This window comes from Lagenorhynchus albirostris, chromosome 11 (assembly GCF_949774975.1).
Source record: "Lagenorhynchus albirostris chromosome 11, mLagAlb1.1, whole genome shotgun sequence".
In the NCBI taxonomy this organism is placed as follows: domain Eukaryota; kingdom Metazoa; phylum Chordata; class Mammalia; order Artiodactyla; family Delphinidae; genus Lagenorhynchus; species Lagenorhynchus albirostris.
Genome location: NC_083105.1, coordinates 14,218,705 through 14,244,741, shown reverse-complemented (window position 1 = coordinate 14,244,741; position 26,037 = coordinate 14,218,705). Strand labels below are relative to the sequence as shown.

Here is a 26,037-nt window from a genome sequence, read left to right as displayed (position 1 = left end):
GCAGCATCTCATGTCCTTCTCAACATCCTCATTCATTCCTATCTAATTACCCCACTGCCCCTTTGCCGTTAGCAATCACGGCTGAACATCCAGCGGTGCTTTCTATGTGCTGCCCTGGGTCAGCTGTGAGCTGGAGGTTAACTGGAGGGGCCATTAAGAGCTTTGCAGTTCAGAGGGCAGCTCTGGGGCAGCCTGCCCAGATTCAGGCCCTACCTGGACACTCACCTGCTCGTACTCTCCAGCAAGTTACATCTTTGTGCCACTGTTTTATCCTCCCTGAGACGGGGATATATTAGGACTTGGGCTGTGGGGTTTTGTACGAATTAAATGGATTATCTCATGTAGAGCTTAAGACAGTTCTTCAACGCACAGAATGCACTTGATAACTACAACCTGTGAGGATGATCATGGCCATCATGATGATGGAAGAGATCAGCCCATCAGGCGTTTGGATCAATAAACAGGTTAAGCACAACAGCAAACAAATGGCTGGAGAGGGTGTGGAGAAAAGGGAACCCCCCCCCCATTGTTGGTGGGAATGTAAATTGGTGCAGCCACTATGGAGAACAGTATGGAGGTTCCTCAAAAAACTGAAAATAGAACTACCATATGATCCAGCAATCCCACTCCTGGGCCTATACCCAGAGAAAACCATAATTCAAGAAGAGTCATGTACCACAATGTTCACTGCAGCACTATTTACAATAGCCAGGACATGGAAGCAACCTAAGTGTCCACAGACAGACGAATGGATAAAGAAGATGTGGCACATATATACAATGGAATATTACTCAGCCATAAAAAGAATGAAATAATGCCATTTGCAGCAACGTGCATGGACTTAGAGATTATCATACTAAGTGAGGTAAGCCAGAGAAAGACAATTACCATATGATATCCCTTATATGTGGAATCTAAAATATGCCACAAATGAACTTATGTACAAAACAGAAACTCACAGACACAGCAGACTTGTGGTTGCCAAGGGGGCAAGGGGATATGGAGGGAGGGAGTGGGAGTTTGGGGTTAGAATATGCAAATTATTATATACAGGATGGATAAACAACAAGGTCCTACTGTATAGCACAGGGAACTATATTCAATAAATATCCTGTGATAAACCAAAATGGAAAAAAATATAAAAATGTAAATATATATGTATAATTGAATCACTTTGCTGTACAGGAGAAATTAACACAACATTGTAAATCAACTATACTTCAATAAAACAAACAAACAAATATTATAAAAACAGTAAGCACACAACGCCTTTGGATAAGCCAGGATAAGCAAGATGTCTGCTTAGTGATGCTGTGCCTGTGGGCATGTTATTTCACCCAGGCATCCTCATCTGTTAAATGAACTGTGATGAAGTTAAATGACAAAATACATGCAAAAGTGCTTGCAACAGCGCTTGGCCTGTAGTACGTGCTCAATAAATGTTAAATGTTGCAGTAGAAACAAAATGACGAATGTACACAAGGGAACGCCACCTGGTAATGTCCCTCATCGAGCAGCCAGTCGGCCTCGCCTGGCGCCACCTGTCCCTGGCCTTGTTCACATTTCTGTCCTTCATTCAACCAGTGTTTACAAAGCCGCCATCATGTGCCAGGGGACACGTGATGGGGGAGGGCGGTTAGATGTCATCCTGCAGAGAACACAATGAAACTGGAATCTGTCACTCCTGTACACTCTCAGGATATAGTCTCAACCAACGTGGCACGTTTGTCCCCTCGAAAGCGAGGCAACATTTGCAAAGCAAAGCACAGAGGTTTAAAGCTTCAAGCACTGAACAAAGATGAGGATTCTGCTGGGTTAGAGAAAGAGGCGAGAAACCTGCCCCAGTCTCGTGGATGTGGGACGTCCCAGCAGACAGAGCTGTCTAGGCCTCTACCATTCTGGAACATTCCTTGAACATGCCAAGATATTTCATGCCTTTATACCTATTAGTCCTTAAAGCCTGAACTGAGCTATCACCTATTTTCGAGGCCTTCCCAGCCCACCCACGCTGGGTCGTCATCTTGTGAGTCTGAGCTCCCGTATCTTTTATCTCTGTACCTGTATTGATAATGACAAGAGCAACAGCAGGGCGTGCAGCTGGAGTGCCCCCTAGAATGTAACCCCATGAGGGCAGGAGCTCGGGCTGTGCTGTGCACCGTGAAAGCCCCAGTGCCTAGAACACAGCCTGGTCACGGCAGATGCACAGTGTATATCTGTGGAATGTAGAACATACCAGGCATGTGCTAGGTGCTTTCCAAGTACTATTCCATTTAACCTTCCCAGAACCTTAAGAGTGAAGAAAGAATAGAACAGGATCCTCACTTCATAGGTGCAGAGTTTGAGGGTTAAGTACCTTTCCCAAGGTCCAGTAAAGGCTGAGTGAGGAGCACTCAGTGTTGAGATGCAGGTCGAGTGAATCCAGAGACAGCACTGTCACAATGCAGCACACTGTCAGGCACGTAGTAGGTGCTCACTCAATAGTTTTTGGAGTGAATGAGCACGAGTATATAGTTTCTCATTTCATTAAAAAAAAAAAAAAGATGGTTACATGAAGTTACCAGGCTGTACTGAAGGCGGCAGTTCGCAACAGTGGGGGTTATGGGCGGGGGCCTGGCAAAGACGTTCAGTTCTGAGCGTCAAAGCACAGAAAATTAACTTCTGTTGAACACCTACTGGACCCCCGCAAGAAGCTATTACTAGCCCCTTTACTAACTGAGGAAGCAGAGGACTGGGGAGACGAAATAAGCAACCCCGAGTCACATCCTTGACAAGCACGGTAGGACCTGCAGGCAAAGGCCGGTCTGCGTGACTTCTGCCACGCCTGCTGAATTTCACTTGACATTTCTGAAATCAGGAGTGAACGCTGCACATCTCCACCCTCATTTTTTTTTTTTTTTTTCGGTACGCGGGCCTCTCACTGTTGTGGCCTCTCCCGCTGCGGAGCACAGGCTCCGGACGCGCAGGCTCAGCCGCCATGGCTCACGGGCCCAGCCGCTCCGCGGCATGTGGGATCTTCCCGGACCGGGGCACAAACTCATGACCCCTGCATTGGCAGGCGGACTCCCAACCACTGCGCCACCAGGGAAGCCCTCCACCCTCATTTCTTAGAAGACACAGGTGAAGGGGTGGGAGTGATATTTTAGTGAAACTCTGCAGCTATGCCCATGCATGTAACCGATTTCATTATTTTCCAGTTGATCTGTTTGTTTTTGCTATGATAATAGCTGGTTGCTAAGCAACTGCTCAGGGAGCTATGATGCTGAACTTTTTTTGGTAACCTAGTAGGCTCCCCAAAAGGGGTGATATGGGTGTGTTTGGGGGTCTAATCAAAGGGCTGCCAATCAACCTGCTCCGGTATCCTGAGTTTTGAGAGGGATCTAGCCCCTTCCATTAATGAGCAGGCTATTGTAGAGGGGTGGCCACCTTCCTCCTCCGGCACGAAGATTTAACCTCTCTGGGGCCTCTGTTTGGTCACCTGTAATAACACTTACCTCACACAGAAGAAATTTTTCCTTAAGCTAATGGCAAGTCAGTATGGTTATCTTCACATGAAAAGGACAGTGCACGCTTACTTGGGACGTCTGATAGAATCGTATTCCTTACCAGTTCTCAAAATTCTAGTTCCTAGAAATGATCAAGGTCAGAGGTCATACCGACAAGGGATTAATCTCCAAAATTTACAAACAGCTCATGCAGCTCTATATCAAAAAAACAACCCAATCAAAAAATGGGCAGAAGATCTAAATAGACATTTCTCCAAAGAAGACATACAGATGGCCAAAAAGCACATAAGAAGATGCTTAACATCACCAATTATCAGAGAAATGCAAATCAAAACTACAATGAGCTAGCACCTCATAACGGTCAGAATGGCCGTCATCAAAAAGTCTACAAACAATAAATGCTGGAGACGGTGTGGAAAAGAGAACCCTCTTGCACAGTTGGTGGGAATGTAAACTGATACAGCTACTATGGAGAACAGGATGGAGGTTCCTTAAAAAACTACAAATAGAACTACCACATGATCTGGCAGTCCCACTCCTGGGCAGGGCATATATCTGGAGAAAACCATAGTCCGAAAGGATACATGCACCTCAATTTTCACTGCAGCACTATTTACAATAGTCAAGACATGGAAGCAACCTAAATGCCCATCGACAGAGGAATGGATAAAGATGTGGTACATGTATATAATGGAATATTACTCAGTCATAAAAAAGAATGAAATAATGCCATTTGCAGCAACATGCATGGACCTAGAGATTATCATACTACATGAAATAAGCCAGAGAAAGACATATACCATATGTTATCACTTATATGTGGAATCTAATGAAAAAAAGAGATACAAACGAACTTATTTACAAAAGAGAAGCAGACTTACAGACATCGAAAACAAACTTATGGTTACCAAAGGGGAAAGGTGAGGGGGTGGGAGGATAAATCAGGAGCTTGGGATGAACACACACACTACTATGACCAACAGGGACCTACTGTAGAGCACTGGCAACTCTACCCAATATTCTGTGATAACCTATATGAGAAAAGAATCTAAAAAAGAATGAATATATGTATATGTATAACTGAATCACTTTGCTGTACACCAGAAAGTAACACAACATTATAAATCAACTATGCTCCAATAAAATTTTTTTAAAAAAGGTCAGAGGTCACAACCTGGTGGTCTGTGGGGATGAGAAGGTTCTATTCATCCTGAAGACATGTTTGGTCTGACTCAACAGTGTTTACATTTTTTAAAAAATTAGTTGTCAACACTAAAAATTAAAACATGAAAATCCAGATTTCTAGCTCCTCTTGAAGAATATAAAGAAACAGGTTGAAAAAAACAGAATTGTTGGAAGTCACACAGTTTTTTACGGCACAGAGTGCGAGCTGGAACCAGGGTCGCAGCAGGTGCCTGTCCACCATGACACTCAGAGTCAATGCCATGATATCCTGCTTAGTCCGGGAAGGACATGGGCACAGCCGACCAAGAGGGGGCCAGCACGAGACACAGGCCAAAGCAGGCAGGACTTGCAGGCACAGGCTTTTGAAAAGGAAGCCTCAGGTGACAACATTTGAAAGAGGTTCCCTGTCTTGCTTCCAAAGTCCAGCCACCTTTGCAGACAGTTACCGATTTCAGCTGCAGAATCTCTCTCTGGTCCATCTACCTGTCTCTGCCGCTACTTCTGATCCCTTTGCTAGGCCTCCAACATCTCTCACCAGAATGAACACAAGAGTCCCCTAACTTATCTCCTCTGGCCCTACTGACTGTGATCCTTCCCTGATGCAACAAGAGTGATCTTCCTTAAATGCACACCTAATCATGCCATTCTCTCAGGGATCTTCTGTTACCCACACCCCCACACCCCACCTCATGAAGCCCAAACTCCTTAGCGTATTTTATGAGAAGTCCTGAGGGACCCACCCTGGCTTACATTTCTGGCCACATCATCTCTTGCTGTTCTCCCCATCAGGGCTCCGGCCACCTGCCTCTCCAGAATGGATCTCTCTCTCTACCTGGAACATCGTCCCCTCTCCTGGCAGACTCCAGCTCAGCCTCAGGCCTCCATTTAGATCTAACCTCTTCAGGACCTCTTTTCCTATTACTGCCTCCCCCCCAGATGAGGCTGAAAACCCTGGGAGAGGACACACCCATCACAGTACCTAAGGAGTCTGCGTCTTTGCTCAACTCTCATTCCTGTTGGTCTAAACCTCTGGGATCCTATCTGTGTGGTTCACAGATATGGGGGCCCCTAAGGTGCCTCGTAAATGGTTACTCACTAAACGAATGGACACTATGGATGGAGAAGAAAGAATCCGGAAAGTCCCACTATCTTTTCACTCTAGACGGAAGTCGCTTTGCTTCTCTGGTCTGTTCTCACGTGTGCAGTAAAAAAACACTGGACAAGATCAGTTATTCTCAACTCAGGGTCTCTGGACTCCCATAGGGCCTGTGAAGAAAGGAATGGGGTTTCAGGGGCAATCTGCAATATTTCCAAATGCGTGAGGGGAACCACATACCTTCTTGTGAGGAGGTGGCTAAAGGCCAACTCAAACTTCAGGTGACTGTGTAGTAAGGAAATGTTAATTAATGGGCAATACCAGTTATCTCACATTGGGTAAGGTCATGATTAGCAGTTACTGACGTCTTTGATCAATAAAACATAGGAAGACGACATAAAACGCAGTCTGTTCACGTGTAATGTTTTTCAAATCACGAGGCCCACGAGACAAAATTATATAGTCTTTGGATGGGGGAGCAGAGACCACAGACTTTTCAGATGGGGCCAGTTCACCTTCAACTAGCTGGAAGGAAGTCTCTGCGGGTGCTCCCGCAGTAGAGCCCCAGAAGGTGGGCTGTGGTCCAATAGCGAAGCCTCTCTCTTGCTGGGGGAAGGCAGCCCTCACCCCTACCGTCTGTTCCCTTGAAAGCCCCGCCCGACACACCCAGAGCCTGTCATCACCCTGCAAGCTGCAGAGGTTTCACAATTCACAGGAATCAGGGGCTGAAAGTGCTGTCTGGCCACACGGGGGCGCCCTCACTCCACACACTGGTATCCCAAGGCCCAGCTGGAGCTGGAAGACAGCTCTATTCCTGGCGTCCCTGCAGGGTCAGGAGTTAGGGTTCACAGAGCTCCCTACCACAGCCAATGCTTTTTGGGAAGACACCTCTCATCCTCCCTGACTGAGGGTTATGTTGACTCGGGGTCACTCACCTGTTGTTGTTGTTGTTTTTAAACATCTTTATTGTAGTCTAATTGCTTTACAATGGTGTGTTAGTTTCTGCTTTACAACAAAGTGAAGCAGCTGTACGTATACATATATCCCCATATCCCCTCCCTCTTGCGTCTCCCTCCCACCCTCCCTATCCCACCCCTCTAGGTGGTCACAAATCACCGAGCTGATCTCCCTGTGCTATGCGGCTGCTTCCCACTAGCTATCTATTTTACGTTTGGTAGTGTATATATGTCCATGCCACTCTCTCACTTTGTCCCAGCTTACCCTTGCGCCTCCCCGTGTCCTCAAGTCCATTCTCTAACGTCGGTGTCTTCATTCCTGTCCTGCCCCTAGGTTCATAAGAATCGTTTTTGTTTTTGTTTTTTTAGATTCCATATATATGTGTTAGCATATGGTATTTGTTTTTCTCTTTCTGACTTACTTTGTATGATAGACTCTAGGTCCATCCACCTCACTACAAATAACTCAATTTCGTTTCTTTTTAGGGCTAATATTCCATTATATATATGTGCCACATCTTCTTTATCTATTCATCTGTCAGTGGACACTTAGTTTGCTTCCGTGTCCTGGCTATTGTAAATACAGCTGCGATGAACATTGTGGTGCATGACTCTTTGCATTACGGTTTTCTCATCACCTGTTGTTCTTAATAAAGACGGTCTGGAAGGGACTCCACCAGCTCAGAGGGGACAGATTGATGCTATGGCATCCCAAGATAACCCTGGAAGGAAACCTGACTCAGACAGTGGACAGAGAACAGTCTGCCTTCTCTTTATCTAGAGAGCAGGGCAGGGGGGAGCTCGTATCACATCCGTGCTCTGGCTTTAGTACCAAAGGTTTGAAGACTCTTGTGGGAGCTCTTTTGAGAGTGAGACAGACAGAGACAGAGACAGGCGCGCGCGCACGCACACACACACACACACACACACACACACACACACACACACACACACACACACACACACGGAAGTGGGGGAGGGCAAGAGACCAGGAGAGAGACAATTCAGACCCTGCTCTGTTTGGGACAGTCATAGACCCCAGAGCAGCCAGACAAGTATGAAGCAGGGCAGGCTGCAGACCTGGGGTCCCACAGATACTGGTTCGAATCCCGGAGCCGCCTAGGTGCACCTGAGCAGGTCACTTTGCTTCTCTGAGCCTCACCGTTCACCACAATAAAAGGGAGGGGGTAACCATGCCTGCCTTTTGGGCTTGAAGCGCGGCTCCAGCAGGACAATTAATATGCAAACCACCCCTCATGGTACCTGGATCGGGAAGGTACTCACCTGGCAGCAGAGATAACTCATGTTGACAAACGACAGTGCTAAAGGATTAAAACGAATTTTGACCATTTACATCTTGTGACTTTGGTTTGCTCACGTGGGGACTTCTGGCCTAGGTGAATTCCATAGTCCCTTCCAGTTCAGATGGTTTGTTATTCCATAATAAGCGCAACAAGCTGAGAGCTCTCCCCGGCTGCTGGACGCCTGCCTGCCCGCGCCCCCCACCCCCGCACGGGGAGAGCTGGATGCAGTCACAGAGAGTCAGGCCGGCTGACCCCAGCTCCCACGTTAGTGTGAGCTCCCCATCTCGCTCCCAGTCTCCCGCTGGGAACATAAAGAATGACAATAGTACCCATGGCAGGGACTCCGCAAGGGGAGGAAATGGAATCCCACTTGCCATGCATTCAGAACAGTGCCTGACACTCAGCGAGCGCTTCAGTAAATGTTCGCCATCACCACCGCTTTGATTTGTTTTCCAGAAAAGGCAGTGATCTTTCTAGAATGTTTAGATGAAGGCTGTCTGATCCAAAATTGCAAGAGGAATGATATGTTTTCATAAAAGCTATAGGAAGAGCATTAGACTGGGAGACAGGAGATGCTTCCTGGACCAAGCTCTGCCATAAACATTTCATGAGGCCACCTGGGGTTCTAGTCTGATCATCGTAAAAATACAGACACCTGATAGCCTAACCGCCCCTCCAAACCCGGCAGTCAGGGGCCACTTATCTATGGGTGGACTCGGGCAGGTGCTCTCCCCTTCTGGGTCTTGGCTGACCCATCGACAGAGGGAACACTGGACTAGACGACGATCCTAAGGGGGGTTTTGGCCCCAGCACTGCCCGCGCCTGAGCCCCACGGGTCCTCACCTGAGGTACTCATAGAGTCCGTACATGGGCAGGAAGTCGATGTCGGACAGGAACATGTAGGGCGTGCCCACGTGCTTCATGGCCACGTTGCGCAGCAGGTTCACGGGGTAGAACTGGCCCTCCTTGTACACGATGTGGTAGGCCACGTTGTGGCGGCCCATGAGCACCTCCGAGCCCTGTGCGTAGCGGAGGAACTGCTGGGCCTCAGCGTCCGACAGGTAGAGGGCCAGGCTGATGGGCCCCTCCCAGTGCTTGCAGATGGCCTCGAGCATCTGGAGCCTGCAAGAGACGGGACACCTGACCCATCCGCGCATGCGCGGGCCTCATCTGCATCTACAGGTGTCATCTGCGTATCCGCGCGCATCGTCCTGTCCGCTAGCCTGGGGCTGGGGAACTCCATCTCCATCCACAGTTGGTCAGTCAGCTCCAAATCCAAACCCCTGCTCTAAATGTTAATCACTGTGTGATGGAGGCCAATAACCAAACCTCGGTTCCTTTATCTGTAAAATGGGCACAATACCACTCACCTTTTTGTGTCTAGTGTTTGAATGCTTCCACCCAGAGGGGTGATATGGAGAGAGTCACATCCCACTATACTAAGCTTTTTCTTTTCAGACTCCTCTTTTCAACAGTGGGTGGGAAAAAATACAGTTAATGATGTAAAGATCCCTTTCCAGCTTAAAACTCCTATACCTTTCCTTCTCCCTCAGCAAAGATGTACAGCAGCCCTCCCACTCTCCTGAAGCAGGGACCAGCCATAGGAGATTTAGCCAAACTGAGTTACAAGGAGCATTAAAACAACCAGTAAAAACAAGAGTAATAATAACCACAATCACTGACTCATTACTATGCACCAGACACTTCCCAGAATTCTCCCCCAAGCCCTGTGCCCCATCTGTCATTTCCCCCATTTTCCTGATGAAGGAATTGAGGCTCTAGATGTCCAGCCAGCTTTGGTTCTTGGACTTGCACCAAATGTGTGTGGCTAGGTTTCTGGATAGGACTTTGAAGACAGTGAGAAGATAATACTCTTGGGTGTCTGGCAAAGGCAAGGAAAAAAAAACATATGAATGTTGGGGACAAAAGTGAGCCTGGGGTGACGGTGTCTTCATTTTTCAGAGCGCTTATTGCTCCAGGGCACCAGGCAATTTTGCAAGGCTACCCGAGAGGCGCTGAGCCAGGGAGAGTGAGGGTGGGGTGGGAACAGAGCCCAGAGAAAAAAACGAAAGATGCTCCCAACCAAGAGGGTTCTGCAAAAATGTCTGAGGCGAAATCTATAAAAATGCCCCCTCCCCCCACCGCCCAGAAGCATTAGAAGTGCCTGGTACATAAAATCTATGGTTAAGAAACAGCAAAAGCCTATTTCAATTTTCCCTACCCAGCAAGAGGTACATAATCAAGTAGGCTCCTGGTCAGAATGGCCACTTCATTCGGACAATTACCAGGAAATAGATTCCATGCATTTCCATGCTTCTAAACAAAAGAAAATGGGCACACCTATCTTGTGTCAATGGCTTTCCTGATGGACTTTCAGTTTCCTCTCAGTTAATTCTGTGAACTGGTATTTCCTGGATTTGCTTCCTCTTTCACTAAGGAGGATTAAGATATTCATCAGGGTACAATGCCCTCCATTTCTCATACTTTATAGCATTTTGTTAATCAAACTGACCCCAGCCAGTTTTGAAAGAGGCACTACATTCTCCACAATGCTTGATTTCACTGAAATTTGTGTTCGGCCTCTGCTACAAGGGCCCTGGTTTCTGCTGGGCTCTTGAGAATCTGGGAGTTTGAATTATCCCACCTGCACCTCAGTTGCACTGTCTGCAAAATGGGAGGGCTCTGCACTTGGATGGGAGCGATGTTTGTACCAATCCTTGAGGATTTGGGGAGTACAGGGCAAGGGTAATTTCTACTATGTGGACGTCAGCATTAAAGGGAGTGGATGCGGGAGGCATGTCAGACCGAGTGTGAAGAGAGACCAGCTTCTGCTGTGGATTCTCCCCCTGACCTGGTTTTGGACTCTGTGTCCGAGTTTTCCGAGCAGGGAGCAAGCCCTGCCTGGTCCAGCCCCATCTTCCCACCTCTGACAAGTTTAGAGTGAAAACAGAGACACAAAATACTTAGGGTTCTCAGGAGAAAGGGGCTGCTGATGTGACAAACATCATATCCATGCAGACTCTACAGGAAATGCTGCCAGATGTTCCAAAGAAACTCACTGAGTGAAAACGAATCATGGCGCCATCGCTTCTGTCTCTCTGCCACTAGCTCCAGTCTCTCTTTTCCCTTAAAACCAAGCTCTCTGCCAGGACCCGAACAACAGTCAAACAGACAAGCTGAGCGAGGTTCATCGTAATGATGAGGATACGTAAAGTGCGATCACGATACAATAAGTCTCTACCTTTATCTGTTGCTCACAGCGTGCCAACACATTTTGGCTGTTGTCCAAAATGTAAATGTCAATTTGTAACATTTACAGTAATGCTGTAAACATAGTGGAGATTCTCAATCACTGTTTTACAGGTGAGGAAGCTCCAGGAGGTGAAATGACTTCTTTCAAGTCACACAGCTACAAAGAGGAGGGGCTGGATTCGCACCCACGTCTGACCCCAGTGCCAGGGATCCAGACCACTGCTCAACACGAACTGGCTTTGGGCTGAGAAAGATGTCCCCAGATATCTTCCCATCCCCTGTTTCCCCGAACAGGAATGTGTTCCGACCTTGGTGTCAGCTTCCCTCTAGTCCTTCCTCCTTCTCCTTGGTCTCTCTTGGAGTCCAAGATCCCCCAGTCTCTCCACCCTTCTCCTGGTTGTCTCCCCACGCCTATGCCCTAGGGCCTGTCCCTGTGCACTTCCTGTTGGGTTCTGTGCCGAGGCTTTCTTTGGTGTCTTAACGTAGGACGACAAAGGCTCTGGCACAGCAAGGACCTGGGCCCACGGAGAGTGTTTCAAGAGACAAAGATTAATTCAAAAAATGGGTAATTCCTACCCGTTTGGAAAGAATCTTTGAGATTTTTAGTCTGATTATAACATTGTTATGATGAAAGGCCTCAGCCTCAGAGAGGAGCACGACCTGCTGAAGAGGACACCGTGTACGAGAGGAAGGGCTGACGCGAGGACCCCCTGTCCCGTGCTCTCTCCCCTCCCCCACAGAGCCCGCCATCGCTTCACGCCGGGAAGAGGACGGCAAAGGCGCAGGAACGGCCAGAGATATTGTCTGCAAGACCTAGAAAGCAGCAGGGCTTCCCCCAGGGAGTCCTACTGAGACAGGAAGCCCCAGACAGTCTGTGTAGGTGAAAGGGAGCAGGCAGGGAGATGGCTGATTCGAAACCTAAAAGGCTGGGGTTGGAAGGAATTCTAGAATGTCAGTTGGCCAAGCAGCCCGGGCAGGTGGCCACTCAGTCTCTGCTGGAATGGGGAACCCACTCCCTACAAGGCAGACAACTCCAATCTGGTACACAGGGCAAGGCAGGCTGCAGGGTACAGAGGGCAACTGTGGGTTCTGGGCTCAGGCAGAACTGGGTTTGAACTCTGACCTGTGTCAGTATCTCTGGGCAAGTGACGATAGTTCTTTGAGCTTCCACTTCCACATATGCATAGAGGGGATAATAGTACCTTTGTCGACGACAGAATGGCTACAAATTCCTCTCCCGCTATCCATCTACACCTTTTGGTAATACCCTCTGCCACACTGATTCTGGGCTGGCCATGGGACATGCTTTGGGCCATGGGGCATTGGCAACATGACACAGGCAGGGGCGCTGAAAAGGGCTTGTGTGGTGGGGCTTGCCCGGAGCTGCTCTCGGAACCTTGCGAGCGCCGCTGTGTGAACAGCCTGCTTACTCATGACTCTCAAGTGTCTGTCACAGGGCTGGATGTGCAGCAGCACTCGTACATGACAGCTGTGATTTCCTCCTCACGTTCAACTCCTCCCTTTGGAACACGTGGTCCTCCAGCAAATATCCTGTGAGTATGTGCAATGTGCAGGCATTGTCCCCAGAATGAACGAGAAAGACAAGGTTCCTGCACTTCTGGAGAGAAGAAATAAACCAAGGTAAGTTCAGAGTGAACTGAGCGTCAGAGGGGCAACAGAACAGGAAACAGGATAAAGAGGGACGGTGAGGGCAGGCCTGCAGGAGAGGTCAGTGTGAGCCCCGGATAATGAGAAGGACTGGCCTTGAGAAAGCCTGGGTGGAAAGCTTTCCAAGAAGAGGGAAGAGCCCTTGGGATACAGAGTTTAGCACGCTCAAGAAAGAAGAAACAGGACCAGTGTGGATGGCACACAGGCAAGTGAGGGGCAGAAGGAGAGGCTTTGGGGGCTGGGCAGGTGCCGGGTCATATGGGGCCTTCAAGGTCATGGTGGACAGCTCTAATACTGTTCTAAAGGCACTGAGAAAGCATGATGTGACCAGATTAAGAGCGCCCTGGCTGTTGCATGGGGAAAGGAGTAACTTTCACTCTAGAACAATGCTTTCCCAGCTTCAGCTGGCTCAGGATCACCTGGGAGGCTTATTACAACACAGATCCCTGGGACCCACTGTAGAGATTCCTGTTCGGCAGGCCTGGGATGGGGTCCGTGCATCTGTGTTCTAACAAACTCCCAGAAGATGCTGTGCTGCCGGCGGAGGGATGGGACCTACAGGATGGGACCCCATTAGCTCAGCTCACGTTCTCTTTCCCCCACTTGCAGAAAACAGAGAGAAGGCCCGTCAGCCACACGATTCCCTGGAACTGTAGCTGGTACTTCAAGGACTTCATCCAAGGAGCAGGAAACCGAGCAAGCGTCTCCCGGCCAGGTGGCCGGGATGCTGCGATCAGGATGCCTCCTAGCCAGCCCGCTTTGTCCTTTCAACCATTCTCGTCCGCTGCTGGGATGGGAGGGAAGCTTCCTGAGCGAGCGCCTGTGTGAGGAGCAGCCCTCCCAGCTCCACAGCTGCAGCAGGCAACGTTCATTCTTTCTGAACGGAATTCTAGAGGGAGCTGGGCACGGGAGCCTGCACGCTGCCTCCCCTAATTCGTTGTGGCACTCACGTAGGGCCTACTTCTGACTCAAAGGTTTACAAACACACCCGAAATGTTTCTTCAATTAAAAATCAATCCAGCAGGCACCAGTCAGCCTGCAGCATCATAATTGGATATGTGGGATGGCGGCGTGGAAGGAGGAATTTCTGCCGTCTTCATCCACCTGTGCGGCTGCTTTAGAATTTTTGATTATGTCCCGCTAAGTGTCTCTTGCTAGGGTGTGGAATTCCTTGGGTTCTCTGAGGTATTGTCTGGATGGCACTACTTGTCACAGCGTGTCAGGGGATCGCACGCCTGCCATGCTGGGGGATGTGTGTGCTCTGAAGGGAAGGCGTCTGAGGTTAGTGTTTGCAGCAGATGTGAGAAGTGCCGGGGCTTTCTTTTAAGCCGGCTGGGAGGGGAGGTCCTGCCGGGTTTCCTGTAGCCCAGGCTGGACGCTTCGGGCTGGCCACAGAAGGAGGGGCTCTGTCCTGTCTGTATTCTTTTGTTAATAACAAGCATATACATAAGGATGGATTTGAGTTGTTAATAATTAAAAATGTTTGGCTTCTAATTGTTTGTAAATTCTGGGTAGCAAATGCCATAGCCAGCATAAAGGTGAAAAACATTAAGGAAAGTGAGCTAACATTCGTGGCCCACTTGCTAATCACTGGGCACTTTGCAGCGTCTCACTTTATAAAACCCAGACAGCAATCTGTGAACTTGACGATATTACTGCCACTTCATAGGTAAGTAGAGTGAGGCTCAAGCAGCCTGAATAACTTGCCCAAATTCACACGGTTAGGAAGTGGTACAACTCGACTTCGAACCCAAGTCTTCCTCCCTTTTTTTCCCCCCTACATCACGTTCTCTCTCCTAAATACCTACCATGTGCAGATGCTGTGGTCAGAGAACACAGACCTAGCAAGTACTGACTGAATGTAAATACGTCCCAGGGCTTTCCCAGAGATTCTCACATCTTCACCTGAGTTTGCAGGTGACCACTGGCTACTGACCTTGATGAAGAATATCTTGGTGACAAGCTGAATGTACGAATAGCAGTCGTGAACGTGACCAAGGAAAACCAGGATGCTCTGATGGGAACCTGGGATCACCTGGAACTCACTCACCTGGCCAGATCATAGTATCTGGACTTCAGGTGCCTCGTCTGAGGCGACTGAGATACATTGATGCCGCCTGGAGAACAGAAGACCCATCTAGACCATCATGCAGCACGAATATTAAGGATTAGGTTTTGTTTTCATTTTAAATGGCACAGAGGAGAAGGAAAAATAAACGTGAAGAGCGGCAGTTATGGCGGGTGACTTGCTGTTGTGCTTGGCGGGGAAGGGTGTGTACGCCCAGGCTGATAAGGAAGGGGAGGGGTGACTTGGGACACTGGTCTAGGCCAGTCCCTCATGGAGCCTCACTGGGAGCCTGGCAGGTTTGAGCAGGAAGGGCCGCCCACCTCTCCCGGTTTCCCCAAGCCCTGCCTACCTGGCCGAGATCTTTTGCTCTCCTCACCCTCACCCTGAGCACAAGCACCTAAGCTCTAACCGTGTGTGCCCCAGAGGGCCTGGCATCCTCTCCATCCTGTGGATATGCTGCACGCTCTACCTGGGGGCTGGCAGGGGGCTCCTCTCCCTACGAGCCTTCTACTGTCAGTCCACTCAGCCTCCCTCGGGGACATGCGCTCTCTCTTCCTTTCTCTGCCCCGGCCAGGATGCGGGCTCCTCCCGGAGCATCCCTCTGTGGTCAGAACCTGTTCCCTGCCTGTACCCGCCAGACTTCTAAGCTGGCCCCAAGACTCCTGCCCCTGCCCTGGTGTATCACCCTGTAGCACCCCTCCCTTGAGCGCAAGCGGAACCTGGGAATACGATGGGATATTACTCCTGTGACTAACAGACTGGAGAGATTCTCCTGCTGGCTTTGAAGAAGTAAGCTGCTATGCTGAGAGGGCTACATGGCTAAGACCTGAGGGTGGCCCCCAGGAGCTCAGAAGGACCCCAGCTAACAGCCAGCAAGGAAACGGGGACCTCGGTCCTGGAGCTGAATCCTGCCAAAGCCTGAATGAGCTTAGAAGTGCACTCTGACTCCGAGACGAGACTGCAGCCCAGCCAACACCTGGATTTCAGGCCTCGGACCGCAAGCAGAGAACCTGCTAACACATCCAGACTCCTGACCCAGACACCGTCAAAGTAAAAAAAAAAAAATGTGTTTCTAAAGCTGCCAAATCCGTGGTGATTTATTACACAACAATAGAAAACGAATACATGGTCTGAACTCTGAATACACTACATATTCCTTGAAGGCAGGAACAGGGTTACGTAGCCCCAGCCCCACAAGAGGCTGGCACGGGGTTCTAATAGATGCTTACACAGTCTTGCTGGGCAACCACGTGAATTCTGGAGATGAGAAAAGTGAGGCCACGGGAAGGAAAGACCTCTCCCGAGATGACACAGCAGGGCAAGGACCCAGCTGGAGCCAGAAGCTCTGTGCTTGTCCTCCTTACCCCGTTTGGTCTTTGTTACCTGTTACGGTCAGCAAGTTCTCTGAGTTTCTGTACAGGTGTCCCGGAGGCTGTGCATCTCCAGGAAACCACTAGCCACGAAGCCATTTAATTCTGTGAGCCGTCATTTGCTAATAAGCAGAGGGACTCACAGAGCAAAAAGGAACCTGCTTCCACAGCCGCTTTCAGCACGCATCATTCCCGGCTGCCTCCGGAGGCAAGGTCGCCCTCACTCTCCCGAACTCCCAGACTGCTTCCTGTCCGTGAGCCTTTTCGTGTCCCAGTGCTGTTCCTTTGTTTGTTCACTCATTCTTCAATCACTCGTGACTAATCACAAGTGACATTTATTGAACACTTAACTAAGTGTGCCACGTACTGTCCTCAGCACTTTACAGGCGTTAACTCATTTAATCCTAAAACGGCCCCATGGAATCTCATCCACAGGCTGGACAGGCATCTCCAAAGTGGCTCAAAGACAGAAGGAGACCATCAAACTCCCTTCCTAACTGTGGGAGTCGAGGGGGAATGACATGAAGGAAACTAGGGCAAGGGCAGCCACTGTGGACATCAGTAAATCAAAGAGGAAGCTGGTTAGCCGAGGTACGCACAAGGCACATAGGACGGCCAGGTACAGAAAAACTGCAGAGCCCTGAAAGGCTTTGAATCCATTCACCTCCTGGCAGCCAGAGAGATGTCTTCAAAAATATAAATTACAGCATAAAACTCTGTGAAATTTCTACAATAGGTTCTCAACCACGTTTAGAGTAAAATCCAAATATTTCATGAGTTTCTAATGTTTATAAACTTAACCTCATGCAACTTTCCCCTCAAGCCCCCTCTCAAGCGATGCTATAGTCACACTGGTCTCCTATCAGGTGTCTGAATACACGAGGCCCTTCCTACTGCAGGGCCTTTGCACTTGCTCTTTTGTCTGCCTGGAAAACTTTTCTCAGCAACTCACCTACCTAACTCCTTTTCTCCTCCTCAAGTCTCTGCAGAAATGTCCTCTCCTTAGAAAGACCTCTCCTGACCATGCCACCTAAAGAAGGTCTCTCCCTTGACATCGATAATATGTGTTTCATCCTTCAAAGCACTTACCACAATTATAATCATTCGACTTAATTACTGACTGTTTTTATACTGCTAGTCCCATTTTCTCAATGCTGCCTGCACGTGGCAAACTCAAAACAATTCAAGGTCTCCACTCCACAAAGATTCTTACTTAACTGGTTTGCAATGGAACCTGACCATGAATTTGTTTTAAAAGTTCCTCAGGTGATTCGATTTGTCCCCAGTCAAGGTTGAGAATCAGTGCAACAGACCATACGCCACATGAGGGCAGGGATCACGTCAGTACTTCCTGATAAAGGCTCCAGGAATGATGCTTGCATCAACACGTATATAAGGAAAACAAACAGAATTGCTCTCCAGCAGCAACTGTGGGTCCAGTCCATGTGTTTCCCTATAATACACTCCCCCTTTCCTTGAGGTAATGTGAGTAGAGCTCTATTTTTTTAGAATCAATTCTTCACCCTCACAAACAACCAGCACCATCAGGAGACAGGAGCCCTTGGTTCTCAGTGCTGGAGAGGGGATGAGACATAAGCCCTATCTTATCAGGCTTCAGTGTTCTAAGCCTGTGAGGCCACCTCTGCCTTCTCCATTCGACTGGGTGAAGGGCAGCGGCAAGGGGACTGTGTGGAGGGTGGGGGCCCGTCTGCTTACCTGTCCATGGAGAGCTGAGCAACCAGGGTGACGTCCGTGTTGTCTGAAGTGGGCTCATACTCGTAGTGCAAGAAGTACAGGTGGGTTCGGTGGACGGTGAAACGCTCTCGCCGGAACTCATAACACAAGTCGTCCTCATCCAGCTCAGAGAGCTGCTTCTGGAGCTGAAAGGTAGGCAAGCGGGCTTGGAAACGAGAAGAAGATCCCCGAGGGGGCCTGCCTGTTGTGCCCTGTCCTCCCCTGAGTTTGTTACCCATTGGACCTTACTGATGGGCCAATCCGAGAAGGACAGGATCCTGTTTTCATTTTCCTCTGCAATTTAATCTGATTTCAAAGAGGTGATGATAAAGGGCAGCTGCCTCACCCTCTGAGGAGTGAGACGCTCTGAGCCAACAGTGATGGTGGTGGCACTGACAAATGCATAAGCAACCACGAAGTCCTTATACAAAACAAAAAACGTTTTCCTTCATGACCCAGCACAACAATTTCAAATAACAGGGGGGGACTGTCGTCTATGAACAGAGTAATGGGAACCAAACGGAGCAGTACCTGTGTGTGACCTGGTGCCTTTCTCTCTCCAGAGCTACAGATTTCAATCTCTGTACCAGGTATTGGAAAGAAAATGCAAACCCATAAACGAAACAAAACTTCTTTTCTTTTCATTTCATCCAAGTTTAATCAGTCTCAGTACCCACTCTTCTTCTCCCTCTCTTCTAAGGCTCTGACATCTTTTACTTTATTAATCTGCTTGTAGGAGTTCTTTACTTACCTCTCCTATTCTCCTTCCTACCCAACTAGCAAAAGAGTGAGCTGTCCTGCTAACAGGGAACTAGGAACTTAGCATTTCACATAAGCAGGTGCAGATATACAGGTTTCCAGATCTGCCGATACACAGTATTCCTCCCAGGCAGGTGGGACTGACTGTGCTGCCTTACGGGTGAAAAACTGCAACGAACAAGTAAAAGAACTTCGACAGTTATGGAAATCCAATCAGTGGATGTGCGGTAGCAGAATGAATGGGCTGGGAACAGGCAGGAGAGAACTTTTTCGGGTGATGGGAATGTCTTACGTCATGCTCAGACGGTTATCTGGGTGTACACATTTGTGAAAATACATGTACACTCAGAACGGGTGGATTTATCATATGCAAATTGTATTTCAGTAAAACGTATTTAAAGAAAATAATAATTTGCCAAAGGTCACATGGTTGCTTCCAATATTTCTTCTGTTACATGAACCTTGTCCATCACATGATGACATATAGTTGAATATAGATTAAACTTTACATGACTAGAGTTATTAAGAGCTGAATGCAACAGAACACTTTTCCAAAAAGAAGATCTATAAAATCTCTAAACCAACAAGAAAATATATTCACTCACTCCTTTATGACCTATCAGTTAAGACCACTGCTTTGAACTAGGTGATGTGCTCTGATTATTCTTTTGTCTACAGTTCCAGTGATTTTATTGTTAAGGTCAAATGGATTTTCCTTCTTTATTCTCTACCAGTAGTTCAAAGTCATGGTAAATTTTAGTTTGCTTTATATTAAGACCATGCTGATCTTGCATTTTTTCTGTCTGTATTTCTGAAAAAAGACTTTTTTCTTTTTTAATATTTTGTTTTTTTTAATAAATTTATTAAAAAAAAGACCACTGCCTTGACAGGTTAAGCTCTGATATTATTTCTCAAGATGTGTGCTGACAGCCGACTGCATTAAATGCTCCAGTTTCTTCACTGCCCCCTCCCCCATATCCTTCCCCTTTGTCATGCGACCTTTGGTGCTGCCCACTACAGAGGCAAAGCCGATTTCTCTAATCCTTGAATCTGGGCCAGACCTGTGACTTGCTTTGGCAGACAGAATGGAGGGGAAAGCCCCAATCCTGAGGCTAGGGCTCGAGAGGAAGTGCATGCTTCTTGGGAAAATGCCTGGCTAGCCTGCTGGGGGAAGAGAGACAGCTGGAGCAGAGTGGAGTCTCCCCAGTTGCCTATCACGTGAGCAAGCCTGGCCGAGGTCAGTAGAGCTGCATCCATAAACACTTCTCACGGCACACCACTGAGGTTTTAGGGGTTTGGACCACTAGATAACAGGCAGTGTCATTGGCATTTTGTGTGGGGTACCTTTTCACTGGGTGAGTCTGTCCCACAGGGCGGTTGGTTTCCAGGGCCCCAGCCCAATAAATGTTCGCAGGATTCTCCAGACGGCTGTGTACAACTCCAAATGCACCCATATGTTCCCAAAGGCCACTCGGGGAACTGGTTGTGATCCAAGTGATCTATGAGACGTTTTCAGCTATCTTTGACATTTTTTTTTTTTTTTTATCTTTGACATTTTTAACCTTTAAGAAGGATGCGATCAGGGATACCCTTCAGCTTTTCAAGTCCAGTTCGATGTCCTTCCCTATTTGAAGATTCCCTCTATGCCAGCAGGGTAACTACTTGATATAAGGCTAGGAGCTGGAACTCTCATTCCACCTAAGATCCTAGGAGCCAGGTGACGCCTTCTGGCCTGCAGGACTAAACCCAGATCCTCACTGACAATCGTATACTCTCTCTCTGACCCATCAATCCCCACATACTCTGCCTTACACCAACGGTCTTCCCTCTGCTCCCCAAACCTGCATTCCCTCCCACGCCTCCGTGACTTGGCCCATCTTCCCTCCCTGCCACACCCTCCCTCACCTCACCCACTCTTCCCCACCTGCGGACTTTCTATTGACCTTCAAGATTCAGCTTAAATGGTACCTTCTCTGTGAAACCTTTATGGGCCCTGCCAGGTAGGGCTACTCCATTTCTTCTCTGTGCTCTAAGAGCGCTGAACCCGTAATTCCACCAAAGCACTTGCTAGTTTGAACTGAAATTGTTTAAGAGCAACTTCCCTGGCGAGACTGTGACACTTCACCATTGTCCCCAGCACCGTGCCCACCGCAGGACAGGTGCTCAATACGCGTGTGCTGTCTGCATGAGAAATACCTGCCGCACACAAGAAGGCTGCGGTCACTGAAGTTAAGGTCTGTCCATGTCATTTCCCTTTTGTATTCTCTAACGTTATGCATAGAAGCTTGTCATTCTTACGCCCATCATTGGCTCCTATATTTGCAGTTTGAGGGTCTGTGATGGCTGAAAAGGTTGTGTCCAGCAAACAAGCATGTGTTGGGCTCCGTGCAAGGTGCTAGGTGTGCTTGACTTCTTGTCCTTAGAGCCATCCAGTAAGGCATGTGTCAAACCCTCACTTGACAGTGGAGGAAACTGTTTGGAGATCTTGAGATCACCCAGGGAGGTCGAACTTGGGTCTCTGTCCCTGGACCACCAAGCTGCCTCTCCAGAAAAGATGCTTGTTTAGCCTCAGGTCAAGAAACAGACACAGGACAGGGGCTGAGGTTACTGCTTCGATCCCAATCCTGTCCGTGAAATCTGGGGAGAGTGGGTCAATCATTTAACCCTTCTGAGCCTCAATTTCCTCACCTGTAAAATGGAGATAATAACAGTAGCTACCTCAGGGGATGGCAGGAGGATTCCAGGAGATGCTGCATATGAAGAGCACAGTGTTTGGAGGGACTCAACAATGTCATCTATTATCGTGGTTGTGATCACAATTAGGAAAGGGAGATTCCTGGGCTCCCGGAGACACCTAGGTGGACGTGTGCTGAAACGTCACCTGAAGGAGATGGCATGGCAAGGGTCTGGAGGGCAGGGGAAGAGGGGCTGGATAAGGCTGGGTCACCTTCTGTTTCATGAGTGTCAGAGAGAGTCCCAATGTCTTTCTCCTTGAACTCAAATATGCCTGGAAGTTGCAGTGTTGTCTGCCAGGAGGAAACGGAACCAACCAACACCCACCTTCCCTTTCTCACCCACCCTGCTGAAGAAAACAAGTAATTACTGCCCCTTAGAGAATAAATGTCTGTCAAGTTCTTTGCAAAAGCAGGGCTGTTTGGTGGGTATGTGTTTTGTGTTGTATTTTTAATATGCTGATAAGAGTGCATGGCTTCCAGTCCAGTGAAGAGAGAGAGGGAGCCTGTGAGGATGTGTATGCATGTCCGTGTGTGAGCACGGCCAGACACCTGCGTGTGGAGCAAAGGGTCTTTCTTTGATGAGGTTTCGAAAAAGTTTATCCTCATCACATGAGAAAGGAAATTAGTGACCAGAACATGAGAAATGCATGTGTTACGGGGTTCTCTCTTCCCCCTTAGCCTTACACTGGCAGTATCCTTGAGTTGGGGAAAATGACATTCCAAGGTAAATAGTTCCAAGAGCCATTTTCTGGAAAGCGCCCATAGCGTGGGCTCCTAAAGGCAGGAACTGTATCCCATCCATCTCTGAATCCCCTGAACCCAAAACACCTAGTGCATCTTGAGTGCCCAGCAAGACTCTGTTGGATACATTCAGAGCCACAGCATGTTAAGAAAGGGAACAGTGACCAATGAAAATGCTCCTAGAGCTACCAAAGTATGGCTGCCCTAGCTGGGAGGGTCTACCAGCAGTCCCGGGGGATAAGGCGCCCCCATCTATGAACTTCACGGTACCAACGTGGTTCAGTTGCAGCCACATCCCCAGGTCACCTGTGGCCATCACAGTGCTCAACGGATAGGACCTAGGTAACACTGCCATTTACCAACCGCACTGGGTACTGTGGAAAGCACAGCAGGTATGAGGTCAGACATAAAACGTCAGAGTCTATTGGACTCTGGACCAAATAGATGTCTTCCTTGAGCTTTAATAGTATATTGATTATCAACCTGGCGCTCTGCACCTCTGCTCTAATATGGACTGAGCACCTACTGTGCGCCAGGTGTAGCGCTAAATCAGGTGCATTGCTTTACTAATTTAATCCTTCAGCACAGAGCTCCGTTTTACGAGAGAGGAAACTGAGGCTCAGAAGGTGTCCATAATCTTCCAGTTACAGCTAGAGAGCAGCAGTCTGGACTGTGAATCCAGTCTTTGGACCTCACACCAGGGACATCTCACAACACAATCACTTCTCTCCTGGCGGATGGATGTGAGGATCAAATGAGCTGGCGGAAGACACAAGGCTGTGTGAACAAAGCAGGCCATAAAAATGCACATGCGGTAAGATTCCAATACAGCAAAAAGACAAACAAACCAACCCCACACAGAAACAGACCAAAGGGAACACGTTACAATGTTAACAAAGCTTTTCTCTGAATGGTGGATTCACAGATGAATTTTATTGGCTTCTTTATACTTTTCTGTACTTAAGTAATTCCCTGCAATTTTCTCAAATGAGCTAATGCATGTACAAGTGCTTTGTAAACTGTAGAGTTCTACACACACCTCAGCGATGTTATTATGATCGCATTATGTACCTTTTCAAATTCTAATCTAGGACTGCTCATCATTGCTGACTGCGTGGCTGATGTTATCCCAAGGAGGAGACTAGAGCAGCTTGAAACCTGCCTCTTTTTCACCCAGGTAATCTCTCCAGGGAGATGCTGAGCTGGAAGGCAGGGCTGGGGTGACTTGGGTTAACAGGGTCTGAATGCTACCGCCACTGCCCACTCCAGCCACGTGGGGAGCAGGGGCCCCTGACAAGCAAGTCACAGAAACAAAAGACAGATTCCTCCTGAGATAAAGTGCATTTGCTCAGTTGCTTCCTTGAGCAGCCAGCTGAGGCACAGGGAGATCTGGACGTAAGGGCAAACGACCTTTAAGCAGTTTGCATTTATTTCTTCCCATCCTGAAGGGCAGTGGCCTAGATTGACCTCTGAGCTGCCAGAGATGATGGCTGGTCCTGCCTGAGGACTCAGATGGGTGGGAAGTGTGTCCCTGGGCTCTGGCCTGATGGACGTCTCTGCTCGAAGTCAGGAAAAACGACATGGAGAGATTATAGGGATAAGTGGACACTGAGGCCTGATTCCTCTGGCCCTCATTTTCCACGTGAACTTGAGCAAGTCATTTCTCCCAACAGCAAGACAAAGAGTTCTGGCTTCAAGGATCACGTCCTCACTAGGCCAGGTAAGGGCTGAGAGCCCTGTGGGCACTTTCTCATTAACACTCATGGTCACCGTGGCTTAGAGACCACCAGCAGTCCAGGTCTATAAAGAAAGCCTTAGCCACTTGTTCAAGGTCACACAATGAATGAACAGAGTAGCCGAGATTCACATCCAGGTGTCTCTCCTCCAAGTTCTTGTACATAATCAAGTCACTAGGATGCCGTGTTCAGCAGTCTCTGGGGATCTTTCTAGTCTAATGCCAGACGGTTCTGTGACTGCAGAGGACTGAATCACGTGCTTCCCTCGGTGGCAGAGATCTTCTGCTCTCGGGCTGAGTTTCCAACCTTCCTGTGGTGCAGGGGAACCATGTAGCCAAGTCCGCGTCAGTGGAATGTGGGCAGATTCTGGCCACCATAGGTACCACTTTTAAGACTGTCTCACGCACAGTCTTCTCTGTGGCAGCCAGAGCGAGAGCCCCCAGTAGAGGATGCTCTATGGAGGGCAGAGGCACAAGATGGAAGGAGTCTGGGCCCCGAACCTGGAGAAGAGCTGCCTGCCAATCAGGAACACCTGCTTGAACTTCGTGCGCGTCATAAACTTCCAGTCTGCCGAGCCCATTTTATGGCTGCTTGTGTTACCTTAACTAACACACCTACTTGACCTCTTCCAGCCACTAAGTGATGGAGACAGCACAACGGACCAGGTCAGGAGTCTCTGAGGCCACCCTTTCTTCTTTCGACACCTGTCCTTTGGATGCTTTAGGACAACAGGCAGAAACATCTGATGGATAAGATAACACTCAGGAGTGTTGCTTTACACTTTCAGCTTTCACTTTCAGTGGCCTGGATATCCATTTCTTCATCCGTTCCTCCCAGTGTCTACAGGAGACTGGCAGGGCCGCCCACTTGCCCCCAGTTGATGGATGAGGAAACTGGAGCACCAGGGATGTGCACAGAAAAGCTGGGGCTCTAAGTCACGTCTCCTGGAACCTAACTCAGGGCTCTTCCCTGGGGTTTCCATGAAGTGGTTAAGTTTTATTAAACCACGTGGACAGGAAGAGAAAAATTACTAGCTCGCTGGTTGCCTGCTGTGCATATTAATCAACAAAAGCCCAGGAACCCAAACCACTGTTTTCCAAGGAAACCAAACCATGGGCCACTTTCATTCTTTTGTGGGAGGGGAGAAGCATGGACCTTAGGACCATTCAGTGACGGTTCAGAGAGGGTCTGCTGAGCACTGCCTGAGGCTCTGAGAAAATAAGAAAAAGGCATGGTCTGCTCCCTCCCAGCTATCAGCATTAATGTGTACATTGCACACAATTAACAGTCCCTCATTCTATGCCAAGCCCTGTGCTAGGAATGGGGAATGAACCCATTTCTGCACTTAAATTGTTTATACAGTCTGGGTGGGGAAACAAAGAAGTCAGCAATTGTAAAACTGTGTATTCATAATGCAAACAAAACTCAAGGTTGGGGCTTCCCTTGTGGCGCAGTGTTTGAGAGTCCCCCTGCCGATGCAGGGGACACGGGTTCGTGCCCCGGTCCGGGAAGATCCCACATGCCGCGGAGCGGCTGCGCCCGTGAGCCATGGCCGCTGAGCCTGTGCGTCCGGAGCCTGTGCTCCGCAGTGCGAGAGGCCACAACAGTGAGAGGCCCGCGTAACGCAAAACAAAAAACAAAACTCAAGGTCGGGGGGATGTGCTAGGTGCTACACTGACCTAAGCTCCTGACCTGTCTTACCTTACTTAATCCTCATCAAGCCTACCAGGTAGGAATAGTCCTACCTGATTCCCATTTACAGGTGAGAAAACTGAGGCACAGAGAGTTGAGTGGTCTGAAATCCCAAAGGGAGTGTTCCTAACATCTTACGCAAGGCAGTCTCGCTCCAGAGCTGTCCTCTGGAGCCAAGGAGCCAGTTAGGGGAGGAAGATTCAGCCAAAAGGAGAAGAGGGCGGGGGCTGTGACTGAC

The 26,037-nt window shown here is 48.7% G+C and overlaps 1 protein-coding gene across 1 annotated transcript in view; it reads right to left on the bottom strand.

Moving 5' to 3' along the window:
* LARGE1 (LARGE xylosyl- and glucuronyltransferase 1) overlaps nt 1-26,037 on the bottom strand; it is a 589,914-nt gene that overhangs the window by 28,845 nt on the left and 535,032 nt on the right. Inside the window, 2 exon segments of the mRNA XM_060165047.1 lie at nt 8,888-9,166; nt 18,119-18,282. Of these exon segments, the coding sequence (XP_060021030.1) occupies nt 8,888-9,166; nt 18,119-18,282 (443 nt within the window).